Source organism: Jaculus jaculus, chromosome 1, assembly GCF_020740685.1.
Source record: "Jaculus jaculus isolate mJacJac1 chromosome 1, mJacJac1.mat.Y.cur, whole genome shotgun sequence".
NCBI classification, from domain to species: domain Eukaryota; kingdom Metazoa; phylum Chordata; class Mammalia; order Rodentia; family Dipodidae; genus Jaculus; species Jaculus jaculus.
This window is the reverse complement of record NC_059102.1, coordinates 102,310,765-102,334,586: the sequence shown is the minus strand read 5'-3', so window position 1 is coordinate 102,334,586 and position 23,822 is coordinate 102,310,765. Positions and strand designations below refer to the sequence as shown.

Below are 23,822 nucleotides of genomic sequence, written 5' to 3'. Positions count from 1 at the left end.
CAGAAAGTAAGAACATTAATGAACAGGGCTCAAAACTATTTTCTTTTTTCACCTCACATTTTCCAACTAGTAAAATAGTAGCTCTATATGGTGATAATTTCATTTTCTTTCTATTAGTTTTTAATCATGTTAACATTAAAACAGATTTAGCTGGATTTCCAAAAAGAAAATCTTAGCTGACAAATATTTCAGAACTTTATAAAAGCAGTATATACATGTATTTTGTTCTTACCTACAAAAAAAATATGTGTGTATATATTTATATAGCTTACCATCAATGAAATCCCTTTTATCTGGCTAGATATGAGAAACAAGGTAAGTGAAATGCTGGGTTTCTTTCTTTATAAGCAGTATTTTGGATCTAAAAATAAAATTGAATATGACTGCAGCATTTTAAAAATAACCTCACAAAATAGAGTAAAAAGAACTTCCTACTGGTAGCCTTTGGCCAGGCAATTCATGTTAGTTTAGACTCTACCAAAGCGTCACTATGGCATTATGGGCATTGAATTTCTGTTTTCTTTCTTCAAGTTTGTCAGTTCCTTACTACAATTACCCTTTTTCTAACAGGACACAATTTGTAATCACACAGTAAAGCTGACACACCATTTACATTGCTCACAGTATCATGATGGACCTAACTCTCAAGAGCTGATCAAAACCAAAGTGAATAGTAGTCAGCTAGAACCACATTTGGTCACAAATATTTCCAAAAGCACTCTGCTACTATAATTTCTTTCTTCTTATCTGATTTTGTGTTAACCTTATTAAATTTATATCACGTATGATAGTAAAAAAAATTTCTTTTTTTTGGTTTTTCTAGGTAGGATCTCACTCTAGCCAGGCTCAACTGGAATTCATCTGTATTCCCAGGGTAGCCTCAAACTCAGCGATTCTCTTACCTCTGCCTCCCAAGTGCTGGCATTAAAGGTGTGCACCACCATGCCCGGCCCAAGAATTATATATTTCTTTAAGTTTATTTTATTTATTTGAGAGAGAGAAAATGGGTGCACCAGGGCTGCTAGCCACTGAAAATGAACTCCAGATGCATGCACCACCTTGAGCATCTGGTTTACATGGGTACCAGGAGATAGAAGCTAGGTCCCGAGGCTCCTCAGGCAAGCGCCTTAACTGCTAAGCCAGCTCTCCAGTCCCTTTTTTGGTTTTGTGGGGTAGGGTCTCACTCTAGCTCAGGCTGACCTGGAATTCACTATGTAATCTTAGGCTGGCCTCAAACTCATGGCAATCCTCCTACCTCTGCCTCCAGAGTACTGGGATTAAAGGCATGTACCACCATGCTTGGCTAAGATTTGTACTTTTGTTTTGTTTTGAGGGAGGGTTTCACTCTGGCCCAGGCTGACCAGGAATTCACTGTGTAATCTCAGGGTGGACTTGAACTCATGGCAATCCTACCTTTGCCTTCCAAGTGCTGGGATCAAGGTGTGTGTTGTCACCATGCTTGGCCAAGAATTGTATTTTTTGTTGTTGTTGTTTATTTTTATTTATTTGAGAGCAACAGACAGAGAAAGAGGGAAATAGAGAGAGAATGGGCACACCAAGGCTTCCAGCCACTGAAAACGAACTCCAGACGCGTGCACCCCCTTGTACATCTGGCTAACATGGGTCCTGGGGAATCGAGCCTTGAGCTGGGGTCCTTAGGCTTCACTGCTAAGCCATCTCTCCAGCCCAAGAATTGTATTTTTAAGGGCTACTATATATTTCAGTTTACAAAATGTCATTAGTAATGTCCTTTTTATAAACATGATTGGCAAAATTAAAAAGGTACAAAAGGGTTGGAGAGATGGCTTAGTGGCTAAATGCTTGCCTGTGAAGCCTAAGGACCCCAGTTTGAGGCTAGATTCTCCAGGACCCACGTTAGCCAGATGCACAAGGGGGCGCATGCGTCTGGAGTTCATTTGCAGTGGCTAGAAGCTCTGATGCGCCCATTCTCTCTCTCTATCTGCCTCTTTCTCTCTGTCTGTCGCTCTCAAATAAATAAATAAACAAAAAAAATCATTTAAAAAGGTACAAAAAAAGGCAAACAAGATATGTTTTCAATTTTTGGTGCAGAGTGCCAAAAGCACACAATGTGTACTGTTCATGAAGAAAAGCTGACAAAGCATTCTATAATCTATACACAACTTGAGCTACAAAAAATTTCTCTTCAAGGAAAATACTTAGTAGCAGAGGCCAGTAAGTTAAAACGGAGATATAAGGGGAAGAGAAAGAAAGGGAGGAAGGTACTTAATAGGTTGATATTGTATATATGTAAGTACAATGATTGAGATGGGGAGGTAATATGATGGAGAGTGGAATTTCAAAGGGGAAAGTGGGGGGGTCAAGGGAGGGAATTATCATGGGATTTTTTTTATAATCACGGAAAATGTTAACAAAAATTAAAAAAAAAACCTCCTCTTGAGAAAGATCCTGAGGCATGAGTTTTTCTAATCATATGCTTCATGTAAAATAGAATGAAAAGCTGCACATACATTTGGTTTTAACAGTGGATCCATGTTTTTAAAAATGTCAGGCAAGCCAGGCGTGGGGGCGCATGCCTTTAATCCCAGCACTTGGGAGGCAGAGGTAAGAGGATCACCGAGAGTTTGAAGCCACCCTGAGACTACATAGTTAATTCCAGGTCAACCTGGTCCAATTGAGACCCTACCTCGAAAAACCAAAACAAAACAAAAGTGAAGCAAATAAACAAGGGAAAACAATACCAGTATACCCTCATAAACAAACTCTACCTATAGCTTCTGTTTATCACTCAGTGGGATAAATGTCCAATAAAATGTAAAATGCAGCATACGCAATCATGTAATCTAAAAATTTTTCATGATAACTTATTGCAAATTGCACTTAACAGTTCACCACAACAATGGAAAACTGGCCCCATGTTGGTTGACACAGTCATTGAGCCCCAAACTGAAGTTGAAGTCACTAGTAAAATGATCTGGATAAAAAGTCTGCAGCTGGGCCAGGCGTGGTGGCGCACGCCTTTAATCCCAGCACTCAGGAGGCAGAGGTAGGAGGATTGCCATGAGTTCAAAGCCACCCTGAGATGACAGAGTTAATTCCAGGTCAGCCTGGACCAGAGTGAGACCCTACCTCGAAAACCAAAAAAAAAAAAAAAAAAAAAAAAAAAAAGTCTGCAGCTAGGATGGAGAGATGGCTTAGCAGTTAAGCACTTGCCTGTGAAGCCTAAGGACCCCAATTCAAGGCTCAATTCCCCAGGACCCACGTTAGCCAGATGCACAAGGGGGTGCACATGTCTGGAGTTCATTTGCAGTGACTGGAGGCCCTGGTGCACCCATTTTCTCTCTCTCTATCTGCCTTTCTCTGTGTCTGTTGTTCTCAAATAAATAAATAATGAACAAAAAAACAATTTAAAAAAAAAGTCTGCAGCTGTGTTCAGCCAGCTCACTCCACCCTCTGGGTGTGAGTTTGCTCTGTCCAGTTCCGTTGAGGAACTCCATCCTGGGGCAGGTAATCGGGCTGCTCTGTGCTCTCTTCTACTTCCACAGGAGTACCCTGCAATGGGACCAGCATCCCTTCCCCACTTCCACTTTTCACAACTTGCTGAGTTTTCATGACCTTGGTTCTGCTTTCAAATCTGAATGGTTTCACACCACACATCTCTGAACAGCCATTTGGAAAATAACACTACTAGCACCTTTATTTATTTATTTTTGAGGTAGGGTCTCACTCAAGCCCATGCGGACCTGGAACTCAGTATGTAGTCTCAGGCTGGCTTCAAACTCACAGCAATCCTCCCACCTCTGCTTCCTAAGTGCTGGGATTAAAGGTGTGTACCACCATGCCTGGCTACCTTTAATTAATTAATTAAATTTTATTTTTTTAATTAAAAATTTTTTATTAACATAATTTATTTATTTTTTGAGGTAGGGTCTCACTCTAGCTCAGGCTGACCTGGAATTCACAATGTAGTCTCAGGATGGCCTAAAACTCACGGTGATCCTCCTACCTTTGCCTCCCGAGTGCTGGGAATAAAGGCATGTGCTACCACACCTAGCCTACCTTTAATTTTAAAAAAAAATTATTTTATTTTATTTTATTTATTTGACAGAGAAAGAAAGAATGGGCGTGTTAGGGCCTCCAGCCACTGCAAATGAACTCGACACATGCACCCCCTTGTGTATCTGGCTAATGTGGGTCCTGGGGGATCAAACCTGGGTCCTTTGGCTGTGCAGGCAAACTGCCTTAACCACTAAGCCATCCCTCCAGTCCCTACCTTTAATTTTTTTTTTTTTTGGTTTTTCGAGGTAGGGTCACACTTTAGCTCAGGCTGACCTGGAATTCACTATGGAGTCTCAGGGTGGCCTCGAACTCTTGGCGATCCTCCTACCTCTGCCTCCCGAGTGCTGGGATTAAAGGCGTGCGCCACCACACCCGGCACTACCTTTAATTTTTTTTTTTAATTTTTATTTATTTATTTATTTGAGAGCGACAGACACAGAGAGAAAGACAGATAGAGGGAGAGAGAGAGAGCGAATGGGCGCACCAGGGCTTCCAGCCTCTGCAAACGAACTCCAGACGCGTGCGCCCCCTTGTGCATCTGGCTAACGTGGGACCTGGGGAAGTGAGCCTCGAACCGGGGTCCTTAGGCTTCACAGGCAAGCGCTTAACCGCTAAGCCATCTCTCCAGCCCTACCTTTAATTTTTAACAAAGCCTCTTCATGTAGATTTCTTTGAGATATATCAAGACCATCTATGTGCAGAACCACTGTTTTGGCATGTTTGTTTGTAATTCCAAGAAAAAACTGAGCTTTCCTTCAACATGAATTCATCTCATTAAAACTATTGCCATCTGCCATGTTGGCAAGCTTAGCATCATACTAAGTTCTCCTTTCATCTTGTCTCTGTTTGCATGACATTCTGCCAAGTATCAAGGAGCCTGGTCCTGGCAAATCCAACTATTTGGCTCTTAAATCCTGTAATTGGCAAGCAAAGCTGAGTGCACAACAGGAGGGTTGGGATGGTCCATAAACAAAATCAGGCCAGGCAGACATCCCTGATCCTGGATGATGGCTCTTCTATTTAGCAGATCTGCCGCTAAGTCCCATAGCTTGTCAACTACTGACAGAGCGTCAGGTTCTTCATTCGTGGTGGAGAGAAGAATTCATCTTCTATCCTGTGCTCTTGAATAAAATCTTAAATTCCTCCAGAACTTTAGGTGTCCAGGGCATACCGCAACATCAGGACCACTCCCACAGCTGAGGTGGCGGTCCCTGGCAGCGCCCAGCACCCCCGTGCTCCAGCCGCAGTCTTCGGCATGCACACATGCTGGCCCAGCTCCAGGAGCCACAGAGTCCCCTTAAGACTATTCCTGAAAATGTGTCTGATGTTATTTCATCTGAATTCCATGAAGCAACATGCAGGGCAGAAAGAGCCTTGGAATGAAGGGGAAGGCCTAGGTTCTAGTCTTAGCTCTGCTTGGAGCTCTCATTGTCTCTTATAGTTAGAGGAAGAAGAGCAGCAACAACGTGTTTAGATTTGATATACTTAGACTGAAGGCACCGTGTCATTTTCCAGACACTCAACATGTTGGTATATCATGCAGCCATAATACTTCTAAGACACTAAATATGACTTTGATTCAAGGTGAGAAAATCATTCTAACTTTTTCATGCTGATTTTGCTGCTTTACTGGCTTTTAGATCTTGTCTTCAGGTCTGTGTCTAGAGTCTATTCTCTACAGAAGAGTATTTTCTCCCATCCTACTCTCATCTCAACTACATACTTTGTTTTAAAATGTCACTGTTAGGGCCAGGCATGGTGGTACACACCTTTAATCCCAGCACTCAGTAGGCAGAGGTAGGAGGATCTCTCTGAGTTTGAGGTCAGCCTGAGACTACATAGTGAATTCCAGGTCAGCCTAGGATAGAATGAGACCCTCCTTTGAAATCAAATCAAATCAAAACAAAACAAAACAAAAAGACCCTGGGCTGGAGAGATGCACATGGTGGCGTGCATGGGTGGAGTCCTTTGTAGTGGCTGGAGGCTCTGGCACACCCATTCTCTCTCTCTCTCTCAGATAAACTCTCTCTTCTCTTGCTACTTACAAATAAAAATATTTTTTTTTAAAAAAAAAGATTGTCACCAGGCGTGGTGACACTTGCCTTTAATCCCAGCATTTGGGAGGCAGAGGTAGGTAGATCGCTGTGAGTTTGAGGCCACCCTGAGACTACATAGTGAGTTCCAGGTCAGCCTGTACTAGAGTGAGACCCTACCCCAAAAAACCAAAAATAAATAAATAAATAAATAAATAAATAAATAAAATAAAGGATTGTTAAGACTCTCAGACACTCTTCATAAACATTGGTGGTCCTCCAACTGATGATTTAAAACTTGTATTATAACAGAAAGAGGGTGGATATTGGGTTACTTTTTCATTTATTTAATGAAAACATTCCAGAGGCCAGATATTACACTAGACATGAAAAATAGTATCTGCTTCCTTGACCTTAACAGGTCTGGGTTCAATTCTGTTCTGTCAACCACTACAGGTATATTATTTTGTTTTGTTTTTTTGAGCTAGGGTCTCACTCTAGGCCAGGCTGATCCGGAATTCACATGTAGTTTCAGGCTGACCTTGAACTAACAGTGATCCTCCTACCTTTGCCTCTTTTCCCCCCTTCACTCACCTCCCCCCCCAAATAGGGTCTCATTTTAGTCCAAGCTGACCTGGAATTCACTATGTAGTTTCAGGGTGGCCTGGAACTCACAGTGATCCTCCTATCTCTGCCTCCCAAGTGCTGGGATCATAGGTGTGCACCATTAAGCCTGGCAACAATGTCTTTTTTTTTTTTTTTTTTAAGTCTGATAAACACATACAGGCTTTTTTTTTTTTTTGTCATTATGCCTAAGCAATATGATATCACAATTATTTGTACAGCATTTTAAGTGTATCGGGTAACATAAATAATACAAAGGAAACTTAAAAGTACACCAGAGGACAAACATAGGTTACATGCAAATAGAAGGGATAGAGCATTCAAATATTTTCATCGTCACTGGTCCTGGAACCAATCTCTCAGGGGTCAGGGATACCAAAGGACTACTTTATTTATAGCTACTATTTATTATACATGTTTCCTAAGCTTTGTTTCAGAAAGTTACAAGTATGACATGCATGCACATGGCAAGGTCTCTACAATGCCATTCTAACTTTACCTGGTCCGTCCACATTCACATGTTTTAGTCATAAAAGCAGGGCAGGGTGGGCAGGGTCCAGGGTGGCAAAGACTAGAAGAGAAAGGATTCAATGAATAAATCATATCCATGTACCAAAGGCAAAACAGAGCTGCCCCAGCTTGGTTCTACTGTGAATATGGCAACAAGTAAGACTACTATGAAACCTCTTAATACTTCTCTCAAGCTGATCAAGCTATGTAAATGAAGAATCAAATCATACTTTTAGCCAGGCAGTGGTACATAATTCTAGCACTCAGGTGGCAAAGGCAGGAGGATCACCCCAAATTTGAGGCCATTTGAGGTCTGGTCCATATAACAAGTTTTAAGCCAGCAATGGGTACTATAATAATAAAATAGTAAAATAAAAAATATTTTAGCTGGGCATGGTGGTATATGCCTTTAATCCCAGCACTCAGCCTGGGACTACATAGTGAATTCCAAGTCAGCTTGGGCTAGAGCTTGAAAAACCAAAATAAATAAATAAATAAATAAAAGCATGTACAAAAATTAACATAATTATCTTCATAGAATAACAACCAAAATGGTAAAGCCCAAGTCAAAATACTGGTTTTCTTTATTAGCGTTATACTGATAATATACTGACATTTATGTGTATGTGTGTGTGTATCTATAGATCTATATAGATAGATAGATAAAATATATATATTACACATATAATATTGATACAGATGACATTTTAACATATTACATTATTCCAATTATAACAGCATGCGTGATTATAGTCTGTCACTCTTAATGACTAAGCATTTGCCCGGCTCTTGAGAAACCTTGAGTCTGTCTTCCGCACTTCAAAAAAAAAAAAAAAAGAAACCCAGGATGGCTGACAAATTCCTAGAAAAAAAGACCATAATTTGGGCTGCAGAGATGACTTAAAAGGTTGAGGCACTTGCCTGCAAAGTCTAAGGATCCAGGTTCAACTCCTCAGAATCCATGTAAGCCAGATGCACAAGGTGGCAAATGCATCTGGAGTTCATTTGCAGTGGCTAGAGGCCCTAGCATACCTATTCTCTCCCCCTTCCTCTCTCCTTTCCCCTCTCTGCTCTCTGTAATAAATAAAAATACAAAAAGAAGAAAGAGACAAGATGTCATAGAAAGAACTAAGCTAAGCTGGACACTCATGCCTTTAGTCCCAGCACTTGGGAGGCAGATGTGTGAGGATCACAGGGAGTTCAAGGCCATCCTGAGACTACCTAGTGAATTCCAGTTCAGCCTGGGTTAGAGACCCTACCTTGAAAACCAAACAAAGAACTAAGCTTAGAGATATGTACAGGTCAGAATTAGACATCTGAATAGATTGTTTTATAGGAACAATCACAAAAAAATTACATAATGGAATTTATATATTTAGATAAATACTGTCCTTCTCAAAGCAGACACTCTGGTCAATTAGATACTGGTTCAAAAATACCACTACTTGATCTTCTTTTGCATATGTATGCATATGGATATGTGTACTTGGTTCAAATGTGTATTTCCAAACATATGCCAATGAATTACATGTCTTGGCTGCTGTGAACAGTGTAGTCACGTGTGGTGGCAGACAACTACAATTCTAGCTCTTGAGAGGTGGAGGCAGGAGTATCAGAAGTTCAAGGTTGTTCTAGGCTACATGGCAAGTTCCAGGCCAGGCTGGGTTCTATGAGACCTTGTTTCAAGAAAACAAAAAACAAAACTATGGGTGTATGGGTAGGTATCTGCTGACTCAGATTCCTCTGAATACTCAGTAGTGGGATAGCTGGATCTTATGGCAGTTATAGTCTTTTTTTTTGGGGGGGGGTTGGGGAGTGGTGAGGGGTTGAGACAGGATCTGACTATAGTCCAAGCAAACTTTGAACTCATGTTGATTCTCCTACCTCAGCCTTCTGAGTGCTGGGATTAAAGATGCAACACCATGCCTGACTTTTTTTGTTTGTTTTTCTTTTTTTCGAGGTAGGGTCTCTCTCTAGCCTAGGCTGACCTGGAATTCCCTATGTAGTCTTAGGATGTCCTCAAATTCACAGCAATCCGCTTAACTATGCCTCCTAAATGCTGGGATTAAAGGTGTGTGCCACCACATCCAACATTTTTGTGTTTTTTAATATTTTTTTTATTTGTGGGGGGGGATGGGAGAAAGAGAGAGAAAGACTGAAATTGTATGGGCATGCCAAGACTTCTTTCCACCATAAACAAACTCTAGACACACATGCCATTTTGTGCATCTGGCTTTAGTGGGTACTGGGGATTTGAACCCAGGCTGACAGACTTTGCAAAAAAAAAAAGTCGTTTAATTGCTGAACCATTTACCCAGCCTTTATTTTTGTTTTTTTAAGGCAGGAGCTCACCCTTGCCCAGATTGGCCTTGAATGCATCAGAGAACTTTTACACTTTGGAAAAGCTGTTGCCTACCATGCACAATTCCTGGGTTCAAACTCCAGCAGCAGGGAGGGGAGACATGTCCAAAAGTTCTGATTCAACTGCTCTGAGGCACAGACTGGGCATTGGTGTTTTTAAAAATGTTCTTCCAGAGATGTTTTTTTCAGTGGTATAGCCACTGATAGTTGCTCATTCTCCAGTCAATAACCCTCATGCCAACAACCCCAATTAAACTCAATGGATCACAAAAGATATCAAAGTTGAACTGGAACTAGTTGGGAAGGAAAGGCTGAGGGGAGTAGGACAAACAAGAGCAATGGGGGAGTTGAATATGATCAAAATACATTATATACATTTATATACACTTGTTAAAAAATATTCCTCCAGAACCCTACTACACTGTGGGTGGGAATGCAATCTGGTCCAGCCACTGTGGAAATCAGCGTGGAGGTTCCTGAGACAGCTAATACGACCCAGCTATAGCACTCCTAGGCATATATCCTAAGGACTCATCTCATTACCTTAGAGATATTGCTGAACCATGTTTACTGCCACGCAATTCACAATAGCTAGGAAATGGAACCAGCCTAGATGTCCCTCAACTGATGAGTGGATAATGAAGATATGGCACATTCATACAATGGAGTTCTACTCAGTGGTAAAGAAAAATGAAGTTATGAAGTTTGCAGGAAAATGGATGGGTCTGGAAAGGATTATACTAAGTGAGGTAACCCAAGCCCAGAAAGCCAAACATCGCATGTTCTCTCTCATATGTGGATCCTAGCTGCAGATGATTGGACTTCTGTGTGAGCAGGAAGAAAACTCAGTAGCAAAGGCCAGTAAGCTAGAAAAGAGATATAAAGGGAAGAGAAAGAAAGGGAGATGGGTATTTAATAGGATAGTATTGTATATTTATAAGTAGAAGAATAGATTAATGGGGGTGAAAAGGCCCAAGTGAGGTCAGGGGAAGAGACTGAGTAACGGAAAGGTAGAGGGAGGGCTAATCAAAATCTAAGAGGATATAAATAAATCATATGGAAACCTACTTTTTGGACAATGGAACACTCAGGAGCTGTAGAATGTTGCTAGAACATTTTCAGTGCCAGGGATGGGATACCTTCCAATGATTTGTTGGCCAGGGAGGTCCCTGATGCCCCCAAAACATTATAGGCCATTGCCAAGGCCCTTGGTTTCCCACCAGGAATGGATGTAAGACCCTATTGCTGAAGACTCCACATACTTGGGCTACAAAGCCACTGAGAAATCCTGCTGGAACTCAGCTGATAACCTCCTCCATGTAGACAAGCTGACAGAAAGCTAGAAGAAGCCATTCTGCATGCAGTTCAATGGGAGAGAAAGAAATCACTAGTGAAGATACTCAACAGTGAACACTACAAGCCTTATATTTTGCCAGCCAGGCCAAATGAGCCAATAGTACAATAGTGGCACATCTGTCATGGTGGAAACCAACTGCCCTCTAAGTGGACTGGAGGCCAACTCCATGGGAGGGAATACATCTGATACTGAAAACTTAAAAACAGCGGTAGTCATGAGCCCTAGGGGTGTAATGTCTGCTGCTGTCAGGCTAAATGTATATACTATGCTCACCAAACTGCCCAGTAAGCACTTCTCTTAATGTTCATACCCATATATTAATGCTATTCTCACTTTTGGTACAGAATCTTCTCGTTTTAGATGGCAGTGACCTAGAGATGACTCAGAAGGCATCATGGTCCTGGAAAGAAGTGACAGAAGTGTTCAGCACTGCAATATTTCTATCACACCTTCCAAGGCTCAGGGTCTATTGTGGAAGAGGGGGCGGAAAGAATGTAAGAGCCAATGGAAGGATAGGACTCCTTACAACGTGCTTCCCCTAGACACAAAATGGCCTGGTTATCCAAGACTTCACAGTGCCTGACACTACCTACACAAGACCGTCATAATAGGAGGAAAAGATCATGACAAGAGACTGACTGAGAGGGGGAGAGGATATGATGGAGAATGGAGTTTCAAAGGGGAAACTAGGGAGGAGGGAGGACATTACCATGGGATATTGTTTACAATCATGGAAATTGTTAATAAAAAAATTAAAAGAAAAAAGATTTAAAAAATGTTCCTCCAGCTAGGTGGCACATGCCTTTAATCCCAGCATTTGGGAGACACAGGTAGAAGGATCACCATGAGTTCAAGGCCACCCTGATACTATGTAGTGAATTCCAGGTCAGTCTGGGCTACCCTACCTTGAAAATCAAAAACAAAACCAAAAATTCCCCCAAATGACCCTAATATGCAGCCAGGGTTGAGAACTACTACCCTAGGGATCTATGGGAACAAGTCAAACCAGAGAGAAGAAATCTGGGCATGGTGGTGCACACCTTTAATCCCAGCATTTGGGAGAGGTAGGAGGATCAACATAAATTTGAGGCCATCCTGAGAATACATAGTGAGTTCCAGGTCAGCCTGGGTTAGAGTGAGACCCTACCTCAAAAAAAAAAAAAAAAAAAAAAAAAAAGAGAGAGAGAGAGAGAGAAAGAGAGGAGGGGATCAACTATGGCTTCAGAGTTCTACTAAGTATAACTAAAAGAAATTCAAAGTTCTTTCTGAAACCAGGAGACTGCCGCTGGAAAAGGGTTTCAGTAATCTTTAAAGGTCCAGACATGAGTAAAAGGGAAGTTCTGAAGTCAACTGTGCAGAGCTACAAAGGAGCAGGATTTGGGGCATCTCTCCCTTTAGCTATAGTGCTGACTGCCTGATGTGTATCACTTCTGAAGCTCTCTGCCAGTCAAAACCAGGCCCATTTCTGCAATGATTTTGGAAGATAGTATTCATTACTGAAGTTAATTAAAATACTAGCCAGAGGAAGGAGTTTAAGTAAATGAGTCCCTGAGGAAGGACTCAAGCAAACAGTTGTGGAAATGGGCTGGTTGCTGCCCAGTACATAGCAGGCCATGCTGTTTATCCATGGTATCATTGCCATCTTACCTTGATCACAAGGCAATATTTAGCCCACCAGTAGAAGCACAAAAGCAACTTTTCATATCTGCTTTGTTTAGATTTAGATAATAAAGCAAGGATATATATATATATGTTTTAAATATTTTTATTTATTTATTTGAGAGCGACAGAGACAGAGAGAAAGACAGATAGGGGGAGAGAGAGAGAGAATGGGCGCGCCAGGGCTTCCAGCCTCTGCAAACGAACTCCAGATGTGTGCGCCCCCTGTGCATCTGGCTAACGTGGGACCTGGGGAACCGAGCCTTGAACCGGGGTCCTTAGGCTTCACAGGCAAGCACTTAACCACTAAGCCATCTCTCCAGCCCAAGCAAGGATATATTTTTTGGCATGTATATGTGTGCAGTGTGTATATGGAGGCCAGAGGCTGACATAAGGTGTCTCTATCACTCACTCTCCACATTCATTTACTTTGCGACAAGGTCTCTTGCTGAACCTAGGGCTCACCAATTTGACTAGATGATGTAGCTAGCAAACCCTATGGAGACCTGCCTATCTCTACTTCCCTAGCGTTTGGGATTACAAGCACATGTCATGATGCCCAGCTTTTATGTGGATGCTAGGGATATGAACTCAGGTTCTCGTGTACCTTACCCATTGAACCGTTTCTCTAGCTCCTTTTCAAATTTGTTAGCAATTCTTCTCCTCTGCCCTGTAGGTACTAGAATTACAGACATGTGCCACCACATCCAGCTCATTTTATTATTAATTTTTATTTATCTTTTTTTTTTTGAGTCAGGGTTTCATGTAGCCCAGGCTGGCCTTGAATTCTTTCTTCCTTTGTTTCTTATTTTTTTTGGCAAACAGAGGAGCTAGATAGAGAGACTGGGCACACCAGGGTCTCTAGCCACAACAAATGCACTCCAAATGCATGTGCCATTGTGTGCATCTGGCTTACGGGATACTGAAGAATCAAACCTGGGTCTTGTGGCTTTGCAACAAGCACCGTAACTGCTAAGCCATCTATCTATCTATCTATCTATCTATCTATCTATCTATCTATCTATCTATTTATCATCTATCTGTGTATCTATTTTTTGAGTCAGGGTCTCATATAGCCCAGGTTGGCCTTTAACTCACTATGTAGTCAAGGATGACCATGAACACTTGATCCTCCTACTTCAACCTTCTAAATGCAGGGATTGCAGGCAGGCAATAAGACACAGTTGAAGGATCACTGGTTTCAGAAAGCCCAGTCCCATCATCTCCTGGCACTGTAACACTGGGTAAAATGCCTAGCCTTTCCCAGCCTTATGTGCACATCTGCAAAGTGGGAATGATAAATACCTACACACCACTAGGCTGTGATAAGGATCCAACAACTTACGTAGAGTGCCTGCGACAGAGGAAGTTCAGTAACTAGCAATGATGGAATGACTGTTCTTTACCCCATCTTGTTCCATGCTGACCAGATAAGCATACTAAAAGCCATTAGCAAAATACATTCACCAGGAATCCCAGAAGTCTAGCATTCCAACTTACAGATTACAGGAATGTGGGCAGTCCTGGCCAGGCTGTTTCTTTCTACAAACCTCGCCACAGCTATGAGGAATTTCATTTCTGCTCCATTCAGGATTCTTTACCTTACCTAAAACATATCAGATTAGACAGTCAATGCCACAAATTTCAGCCATATCCCCAACTTTAATGAAATAGCACAGTTTAGCTTGAAAGCACAAAAATTAAGTGTGGTTTTCTTCAATGCAACAAAAACATTATCTCATCCTAAAATAAAAGGTTGGTTGTGATGCAACTCATCAGAAGTTTTGCTAAGCATAACAAATCTTAAATGTAAGGTTGCCTAGGAAAAATAAAACAGTCAATTTTACTTATGAAAATGCAATTTTGACTAATGATACTTACTTGATGAACATTTTGTAAATGGAGCCCTAAACTGATAAACACGTTTATTTAATTGTAGTTAATACTTAAAAGGAAATAGGGAAGTGTGCTGGGGATGTAGCGAGGTGGTAAAGCACTTGCTTAATATGCATCATGCCCTGGGTTCTATCCCCAGCATGGGTGGGAGGGTTGGGAGAATGGTATGAATGAAGAACTGGAAAGAAGTTCTAAGGTGGAAGAGGAAAAGGCTGTAAGATATTTATTTCTGAGGTAGGGTATCACTCTAGCCCAGGCTGACCTGGAATTAACTATGTAGTCTCATGGAGGCCTCAAACTCATAGTGATCCTCCTACCTCTGCCTCCCAAATGCTGGGATTAAAGGTATGCACTACCACGCCCAGCTAATTGATACTAATTTAGTATTTGTGAATGCTCAGATTTTGGCAGACTCCAAACATAAAAGAAGCCAAAATAAGAAAAGCGATAACAAAGGGAGCTTCTTTTGGGAGGAAAAAAAGCATTCGGAGTCAGATCCTGAGTGATAGGTAGATGAGAATTTAACGAACGGGGGATTTGAGAATAGAGTTCAGTGGCCAGGCACTTTCTAGCATGTATGAGGTCTTGGGCTTGACACTCAGCACCTAAATAAATGCAGGAAGGAAAGAAGGACATTGTTGATAGTCAATAAGTCAAAGGACTAAATCTACAAGATAAGGAGTTAATGGTCAATAATTAATTCTTGGTGGAAACTGCTAGTAAAGCAATGGGAAAGAGGAATATGAGCAAACTGGCTAGAAAAATAAGGAGAGTATGCAAAAAGAAATACAAAAAGCTAATCATTTTAAGAAAAAAATGATCAAAGGATCAAGTGTGATCTTAGTGTCAGAAAAGTTAAAAATTTATAACTCAGACTTCCATATGGCCAGGGTCATTGATGACTTCAATGAAGCAACAAAGACAGCATTGCTGTCCGTGGTAGCACATTTTTTTAATCCTAGTACTTGGGAAGCAGAGGTAGGAGGATCACTGTGAGTTCGAGGCTACCCTGAAACTACACAGTGAATTCCAGGTCAGCCTGGGCTACAACAAAATCCTATCTCAAAAAACCAAAAGGAAGAGAAAAAAAGCAAAACTGGCCGGGTGTGGTGTTGCATGCCTTTAATCCCAGCACTTGGGAGGCAAAAGTAGGAGAATCACTGTGAGTTCAAGGCTGCCCTGAGACTCCATAGTGAATTCCAGGTCAGCCTGGGCTAGAGTGAGACCCTACCTTGAATAAACAAAAAAAAAAAAGAAAGAAAGAAAGAAAGAAAGAAAGAAAGAAAGAAAGAAAGAAGGAAGGAAGGATGTAAGCCGGGTGTGTGGTGAGTGGTGATACATGACTTTAATCCCAGCACTCGGGAGAAATAGGAGGACTGCTGTTGAGTTCAAGACCAGCCTAAGTCTACAGTGAATTCCAGGTCAGCCTGAGCTATAGCAATATCCTACCTCCAAAAGCCAAAAACAACAACAACAAAAAAAGGAATGGTTCAGGCTGGATAGATGGCTCAGTGGTTAAAGGCACTTGCTTATAGAGCCTGCCAACCTGGATTTAATTCCCCAGTACCCATGTAAAACCAGATGTACAAGGTGGCACATGTGTCTGGAGTTTGTATGCAGTGGCAGGAGGGATGCCCTAGCACACTCATTCTCTCACTCATAAATACAAAAAAATGTAACAATTCAAGAGGAGAGACAAATAATTAAGCAACAAAATCAACTAGGTGTAAGTTAGTCACTAAAATGAAGACAGACATACAGGAAATAGGCCAGTGGTAGGAATGAGCATCTTGATCAAAGAAAGCCTCTGTCTAATACATAGAGGAAGAAGTAAGCCACGATGACAGGATACAAGGACAGAGTTTATAATGCTGGCTTACAGAAAGATCTCTTTATTATAAGGACAAAGGACATTTCTTGCATCAAATTAAATGTGACTGCTACTCAAGCTACTGATCTGGAATATCAAAGCTGTCATATCCAGGGCTGAGAGGGAGTCCACACCAATACCTGCCTCTGCCAGCTGGTCAGCTCTGGTGTCAAGCTAAGACCAAGAAGTCAGTACCACAGCTCAGTAGTAGTATGAGCCTGACTGGCATGATGAGAAGACCCATCTGTACAATAGTCTACAAAGAGTACAAAGGCCTGTGACTTCAGCTGAGTGATGGACCACATTAGTATGGTCTTATTAATAACTTTCAAAACAAGCACAGCAGACTACTGAGGTACAATGCATGATGTGAAAGATGCTCCAGTGCATGTAAACACACTTACCACAGAAACAAGTATAGATATTAGGAACATGTGCTGAAACATTCTGACAGGCAGGGCACCTCCAACCACTCTGGCCATCTGTCAAAAATAAGGAAAATTAAAGAGAGAGAATGAATATTAAATAAAATTTCTTTCCAAAGTATAAGTGGGGGTTATAGCTGAGTGGTAGTGGGAATATTTCATATGCAAAAGGCCCTAGGCTTAATATTCAGGTCCTTCCAAATATGAAGCACAGTTATTTTTATATTTTAAATCTATAGGAAATCATGCTATTGAAGCAGATAATTAATGTTGAGCTTATCAGACATTTAAGAAACATTCACAACACTAAATGCTTCACTTAAATATTTCACTTGGGCTTATAAGGACTTTCCAATACAGTAAATCAAGTATGCTATACAACTATCTTTTATTTTTCAAGGTAGGGTCTCACTGTAGCCCAGACTGACCTGGAATTTACTATGTAGTCTCAGGGTGGCCTCAAACTCACGGCAATGCCCTTGCCTCTGCCTCCCAAGTGCTGGGATTAAAGGTGTATGCCACCACGCCAGCCTGTACAACTATCTTTAATGCCAACATTATTTTGTTGTGAATTAGAATGAAAACCCAGGATGAACTATTTGAGTATGTTCTAAATTAGGGATCACAGCTCAGGGAACACACTATTAGTGACATTTATATTATCTATAAATACTAGTACATTTTGGGGAAAATCTATAATATACTATGGAGATCTGTGAAAGGTAAAAACAACATAAATATCCTGAGGATAAACAACTGCTTTATATAAAGTTCTAAAGCAAACTACATAATAAATGCTTTTTGTAGTTGCTACTTGGATGAAATCTTCCATTTTCTCTTCTTTCTCTTTTTTTCAGGGTGGTGGAGGGACTCTTACTCTGGAGTCCTAGTCTGGTCTCAAACTCACAGTAATTCTCCTACCTCTGCCTCCTGAGTGTGGAGATTAAAGGCATGTGCCATCACACCTGGAAAAATCTTCCATTTTCAATAAAAAATGACTGGTTTTACCAAACTCTAAATATTTTATACTGCTATGTATGGCTGGTTTATAACCTAAATTTATCAAACTAGTAAAAACAAACTACTCAGAGGAGAGAAATTAAGTGACCTGCTTGAGATGCTGGAGATCTTGCCCATTTCTTTATGCAGTTCAAATGAAACACATGGTAACAGCTCTGACAACTCCACACCGGGGCTGTAACACGAACCAATTCACAGCACACCATGCACTCATATTTTTCTGTAGTTAACTGTTCAACTAGAGAACCTATTAAAAAAAGAGAGAAAGAGAGACAAAAACAAAACAAAAACTCCACTATTTCTCATTTAGTCAAAGATTAGAAAATTATTTGGGAAAATACTTTAAACATGCGAACTTAAAGGAATATCTGATTCTGAGTAAGGTGGCTATTTGGACCTTGAAGCCAAGAAAGGGCAGGAATTGCTTAGGTAGAGGACTGAAAAAGGCATTTAGGTAGAGATTTCTGTCTGTTAGTGATTCCTAAGAATTCACTTAGATGAAGCTGGGTACTATGCTTCATGCCTGTAGTCCCAGGACTGAAACAGGGGTTCACTGAAGCTCAAGATTTCAAGAACATACTGGGCTACATAGTAAGACCTTGTCTCAAAGAGAGAGACAGAAAGAGACCAAGAGCGAGAGTGAGAAAAGTAAGGTAAGTAATGAACAGACTTGAGAATGTTACAATCATCTGTTTTGATCTTTACCCCAAAGATTGATTGTTTTTATTTTTACTTATTATTATTATTATTTTTTGGTATGGTTTTTCAAGGTAGAGTCTCACTCTAGCTCAAGCTGACCTGGAATTTGCTAGGTAGTCTAGTCTCGGGCTGGCCTCAAACTCAAAGCGTTCCTCTACCTCAGCCTCCCAAGTGCTGGGATTAAAAGAATGTGCTATCACATCTGGCCCAAGATTGCTATTTTATTTGTTTACTTGCTCATTTAAAATTTTTTGAGACAATGTCTCATGTAACCCAGGCTGGCCTTAACTCCAGATTCTCCTGCCTCCACTTCCCAACCTTTATACGTACATGGCTACCAACTTAGAAAACCCCACAAATTACTACTAAAGGCTTTTTCCCTCTACATTATTGACAGATAAAAGACTAGGAGGAAACTGCCAGTCTTGATAATACATAAGCATGTAGTCAGCAGGGTGCAGGGTTGCACCCTATGATCTCAGCCCTTGATCCTCTCTGGAGAAACAAGAATTAGTAAGCCAGACTGGGCTACATAGCAAGACTGTCTCAGCAACAACAGTGGAGTGTGGTAGCTCCCACCTGTAATCACAGCACTCATGAGGCTGAGGTAGAGTGACTGCTATGAGTTAGAGGCCAGTCCCAACTATAGTCAGCCTGGGCTAGAGTTGAAGGTCAGCATAGGCTAGAGTGAGACCAACTCAAGAAACAAACCATTGACACCACACTGCTTTGCTTCACATATATGTGGAAGTCCCAAGAAGGACCGCCTGGTAAAGCAAGGACCTACAGGAACTACATAATACAGACAAGTGTAAAAGCTGGCCCTGGGCAGGGCAGGTGGCAGCTTCAAGGGTTAGGCTCTGTCTCCCATTACACCAATAGCAGCCAATACAGTAAAAGTTCACAAGGAAGAACTTAGGTATTGAAGCTTATTTTTTATTATTAACTTATTTGCATGCAGAGAGAAGGGGGGGAGGGAGAGAGAAAAGAGAAAGACACAGAGAATAGATGTTCCAGAGCCTCAAACTGTAGTAAAAAGAAACTCCATCCAGATGCATGTGCTTCTTTGTACATCCAGCATTACATGGGTATTGGGGAATTGAATCTGGGTTGTTAGGCTTTGCATGCAAGTGCCTTAATTGTTGAGCCATCTCTCCAGCCCCTCCGTGGTTTTTTTTTTTTTTTGCTATTTTGGTTTGTTTATTATTTTATTTTATTTATTTATTTGACAGAGAGAAAGAGAGAAAAAGAAAGAGGAGCAGAGAGAGGCAAATAGGGAATGGGCACCATTGCAACCAAACTCCAGACACATGTGCCATTTTGTGCATCTGGCTTCATATGGGCACTGGGGAATTGAAATTGGGTCCTTAGGCATTGCAGGCAAGCATCTTAACTGCTGAGCCATCTCTCCAATGCCTTTGTTTTTTGCTCTTTTATTTGATTTTGTTGTTGTTGTTGTTTTTTGAGAGAGGGTCTCATTCTAACCCAGACTGACCTGGAATTCACTATATAGTCTCAGGTTAACCTCAAACTCACATCACTCCTTCAGCCTCTCAAGTACTAGGATTAAAGGCATGCACCACCACACCTAGTTTTTTGGTTTTTTTTTCCCTCAGGGTAGCCTCAAACTCAGCAATCCTCCTACCTCTGCCTCCCAAGTGCCGGAATTAAAGGTGTGTGCCACCATGCCTGACTCTTGTGTTTTGTTTTGTTTTGTTTAATATTTTAAGACAGAATCTTGCTAGGTAGTGTAGGTTGTCCTCAAACTCATGGTCTACCTGACTCAAGCCTCTCAAGTGCAGAGGTAGGAGGATCGCCGAGAGTTCGAGGCCACCCTGAGACTACATAGTGAATTCCAGGTCAGCCTGAGCCAGAGTGAGACCCTATCTCGAAAAACCAAAAAAAAAAAAAAAAAAATTAAAAAAAAAAGTGGTGTGCCTGATGGCAAGGATTTGTAATCCCAGCTATTCAGGAAGTTGAAGAAACAGTGTTACAAATACAAATCCCACCTGGGGTACAGATCAAGTTCAAAACTTGCAGGTCAAACTGGGCTACAGCAAAACCTTATATCAAAAACAAAAAAAGAAAGGGCTAGAGAGATGACTTAGTGGTTAAAGCGCTTGCCTGCGAAGCCTAAGGACCCAGGTTCAATTCTCTGTCCCATGTAAGCCAGATGCACACAGTGGCACATGTGTCTGGAATTTGCTTGCAGTAGCTGGAGGCCCTGTAGCACCCATTTTTTTCTCTCTCCCTCTTAATCCTCTCTCTTCTCTAATAAATAAATACCTTAAAAAGATAAAATTAAAAAAATAATAGGGGTAGAGATATAGCTCAGTGGTAGATTGCTTGCTTAGTATGCATAAGGCCCTAAATTTAATCTCCAGTACCAAGAAATGAAACAGGACTGGAGAGATGTTGTAGTGTTTGCCTGCAAAGCCAAAGGGCCTCGGTTCAATTTCCCAGGATCCATATACGCAAGATGCAAAAGGTGGCACATGCATGTGGAGTTTGTTTGCAGTGGCTGGAGGCCCTGGAGCACCCATTCTCTCTTTCCGCCTCTTTCTTGCTCTCTCAAATAAATAAGTAAATAAATAAAATTTAAAGACAAACAAACAAGAAAATAAGAGGCACACACCTACAAACCCAGCATGAGGGAGGTGGAAGCAAGAGGACCAGGAGACTGTCTCAAAAAAATCAAAACCAACCACACAAACAGAAACCAAGACGTTTCCCACTGAAGAGGAAAGCAATGGGGAGTGGCAGAGAACAAGCAAATAAATTAAGGTAGAGACTGTGTCTTTTTGTATTTTCTGGTTTCTAAATTATTTGAGTCTTTAGAAGTCGATATTAAAAAATATTATTTCCAGGCTGGAGAGATGGCTTAGCAGTTAAGAGCTTGCCTGTGAAGCCTAAGGGCACCAGTTTGAGGCTCGATTCCCCAGGACCCACGTTAGCCAGATGCACAAGGGGATGCATGTATCTGGAGTTTGCAGTGGCTGGAGGCCCTGGCATGCCCATTCTCTCTCTCTTTGCCTCTTTCTGTCACTCTCAAACAAATAACTAAATGAACTAACTCACTCACATATATTTATTTCCACCCATCTAAGCACATTTACCTGTATGTGTTTCCACATTCTTCAGCACATGGCTCTGCTTGCCTCTGGGGAAAGGAGACCGTATAGTACTTTTGTTTTGATCAACCCTTTTAGAAGATTTGTTGACAACAGCCAAATTCCCACTGTCACAGGCAGACCTTGTCAGTCTTTCTCTGAGATTATCCTTTGGAATAGGAGACATGTTTTTGGGTCCTGCATTTACATGTCGCTGACTCTCCTGTTTTGGTGTATTCCGGCCTGGTCGTGGCCTGGCACCCTCCACTTCCCAGGGAGGCCTTTTCTGTGCGTATCTTCTCTGCTCATTTCGTCTGGGCCCATACCCATCCAGTACACCTTTTCTATAGGAGGCATCTGAAGAGTCAGGGTGGGAAAGCCCCACAGATTTGGTATTTTCGGGTCCACTATCCTCAGATTTGGCAGTCAATCTATTACCCCATTCGCATTTAAGTTTCCCCTTGACTTTTGTTCCTCTACCATAGCTGTATATAAGCTGTGCTGCTTTTTTGGGTTTGGCTCCCCTGGGATCTGCAATAACTACTTCTTTCTCACTCTCCGAAGGACTCTGCTGTGTAGGGTTTGCCCCACTCTCTGATTTGGCCACACTTTCTAAACTAGATGCATCTGAGATCTGGTCAGCAAGTCCTTGTGCTTTCTTCACTTTGTTATGGTTCTTTTCGTTCCTCAGTTTTTGCCAAGGTTGATTCTGAAGGCCATGGTTCTTGAGTGATTTATTGGAAGCATGGAAAAAAGTCTGTTGACTCTTGGGTTTGCTTCCAGAAGGATAGTTGGGCTGATAGACAGCAGAGATGTCATCATAGGGGATCTGCGTGGAAAGGTGACAAGAAGGTGATGAACTATAATTTCTTCTGCCAATCCTAGAGTCTAGTCTTCTTTGAGTCCCACAATTTAGAGCAGAATTTTTTCTCTCCTGGGGAATAAACTCGGCAGCATCTGTATTGAATTTAAAAGTACCTAGAAAATAAAAAATAGACATGCCATAAGATTCTAAACCAATCTAAAGCATATTTTCTGTGGACATTATATAAAAGAGGCTTAGTGAGATTCTGTTTCTTGTGAATGTGATGGTTTCAAGATACTTGTGAAGGACTTTTATTCCATGTCTAGTACATACACTGACAGCCACTGGCGGCTTAGAGCTGTGGAGCAAAAACTCTCATCTAGGACATCAATACCCATTCATTTTATCAAGAAATTTAAAGCCAGGCATGGTGGTACTCACCTTTAATCTCAGCACTCAGAGGCAGAGGTTTAGGAGGATCTCCATGAGTTCAAAGCCAGCCTGGGACTACAGAGTAAATTCAGCCTTGGAAAAAACAAACAAACAAACAACAATTGAAGGCTAGAATGGGCATGGTGATGTGTGACTGTAATATTAGCACTTAGGTAAAGATAGGAGGATCTTTAAAAGTTCAAAGACATCCTGGGCTACACAGCAAGTTCAAGGCCAGTTTGGGTACATAAAGCCCTGTCCCTCACCCCCCAAAATACTTTAAAAAAAATTTTAAAAGGGGCTGGAAAGATGGTTTAGGGGTTAAAGGCACTTATTTGCAAAGCCTACAGGCCGGGTTCAATTCCCAAGCCTCCCACATAAGCTGGATACTAAGTGGCGCAAGCATCGAGCATTTATTTGCAGTGGCAAGAGGCCCTGGCACACCCGCCCAACACATACAAACACATGTGCAAACAAATAAAAATGTTACATGAGATCCTGTCTCAGAAAGGCAAAAACAAAACAAGAACTCCAAAAATTTAAAGACGGACAAGCAATTATGGTATACATCTCTAATCCCAGCTCTGGAAAGGCTGAGGGAGGAGGATCACAAGGTTGAGGGCAACCTGGGTTAGATGGCTAGACCCTATCTCAATAAAGAAAATAAGTCAGCTAGGCATGGTGGTGTATACCTTTAATCTCAGCACTCAGGAAACTGAAGTAGGAGGATTATTGTGAGTTCTAGAATGGCCTGGGTTACAGAATGCATTCTAGGTTAACCTGGACTACCGTGAGACCCTGCTTCAAAAAAACAAAGAAAGTCAGTCAGTCAGTTAGCTGTTTAGGAATGAGATACTGGTCAGCAGGCCCACACGGTCTTTCAAAACTCTAAAGAAATATTATGCAATAACAAGTAAACAAGCTTTGAAAACAACTAAAATGGATTTAAGGTCTGACTCTCCAACTTATGAGCTCAGAGCTAT

At 41.4% G+C, this 23,822-nt stretch overlaps 1 protein-coding gene and 1 pseudogene across 1 annotated transcript in view; both read right to left on the bottom strand.

Moving 5' to 3' along the window:
• Positions 1 to 23,822, bottom strand: part of Nfx1 (nuclear transcription factor, X-box binding 1) — a 70,736-nt gene that overhangs the window by 43,278 nt on the left and 3,636 nt on the right. The window contains exons 2-6 of the mRNA XM_004658378.3: positions 21,609 to 22,580; positions 17,882 to 18,040; positions 16,753 to 16,830; positions 14,083 to 14,188; positions 7,195 to 7,266 (exon numbers count right to left, since the gene is read on the bottom strand). Of these exons, the coding sequence (XP_004658435.1) occupies positions 7,195 to 7,266; positions 14,083 to 14,188; positions 16,753 to 16,830; positions 17,882 to 18,040; positions 21,609 to 22,580 (1,387 nt within the window). The remainder of the gene's footprint in view (positions 1 to 7,194; positions 7,267 to 14,082; positions 14,189 to 16,752; positions 16,831 to 17,881; positions 18,041 to 21,608; positions 22,581 to 23,822) is intronic.
• On the bottom strand, positions 3,383 to 5,131 carry LOC123464086 (annotated as a pseudogene).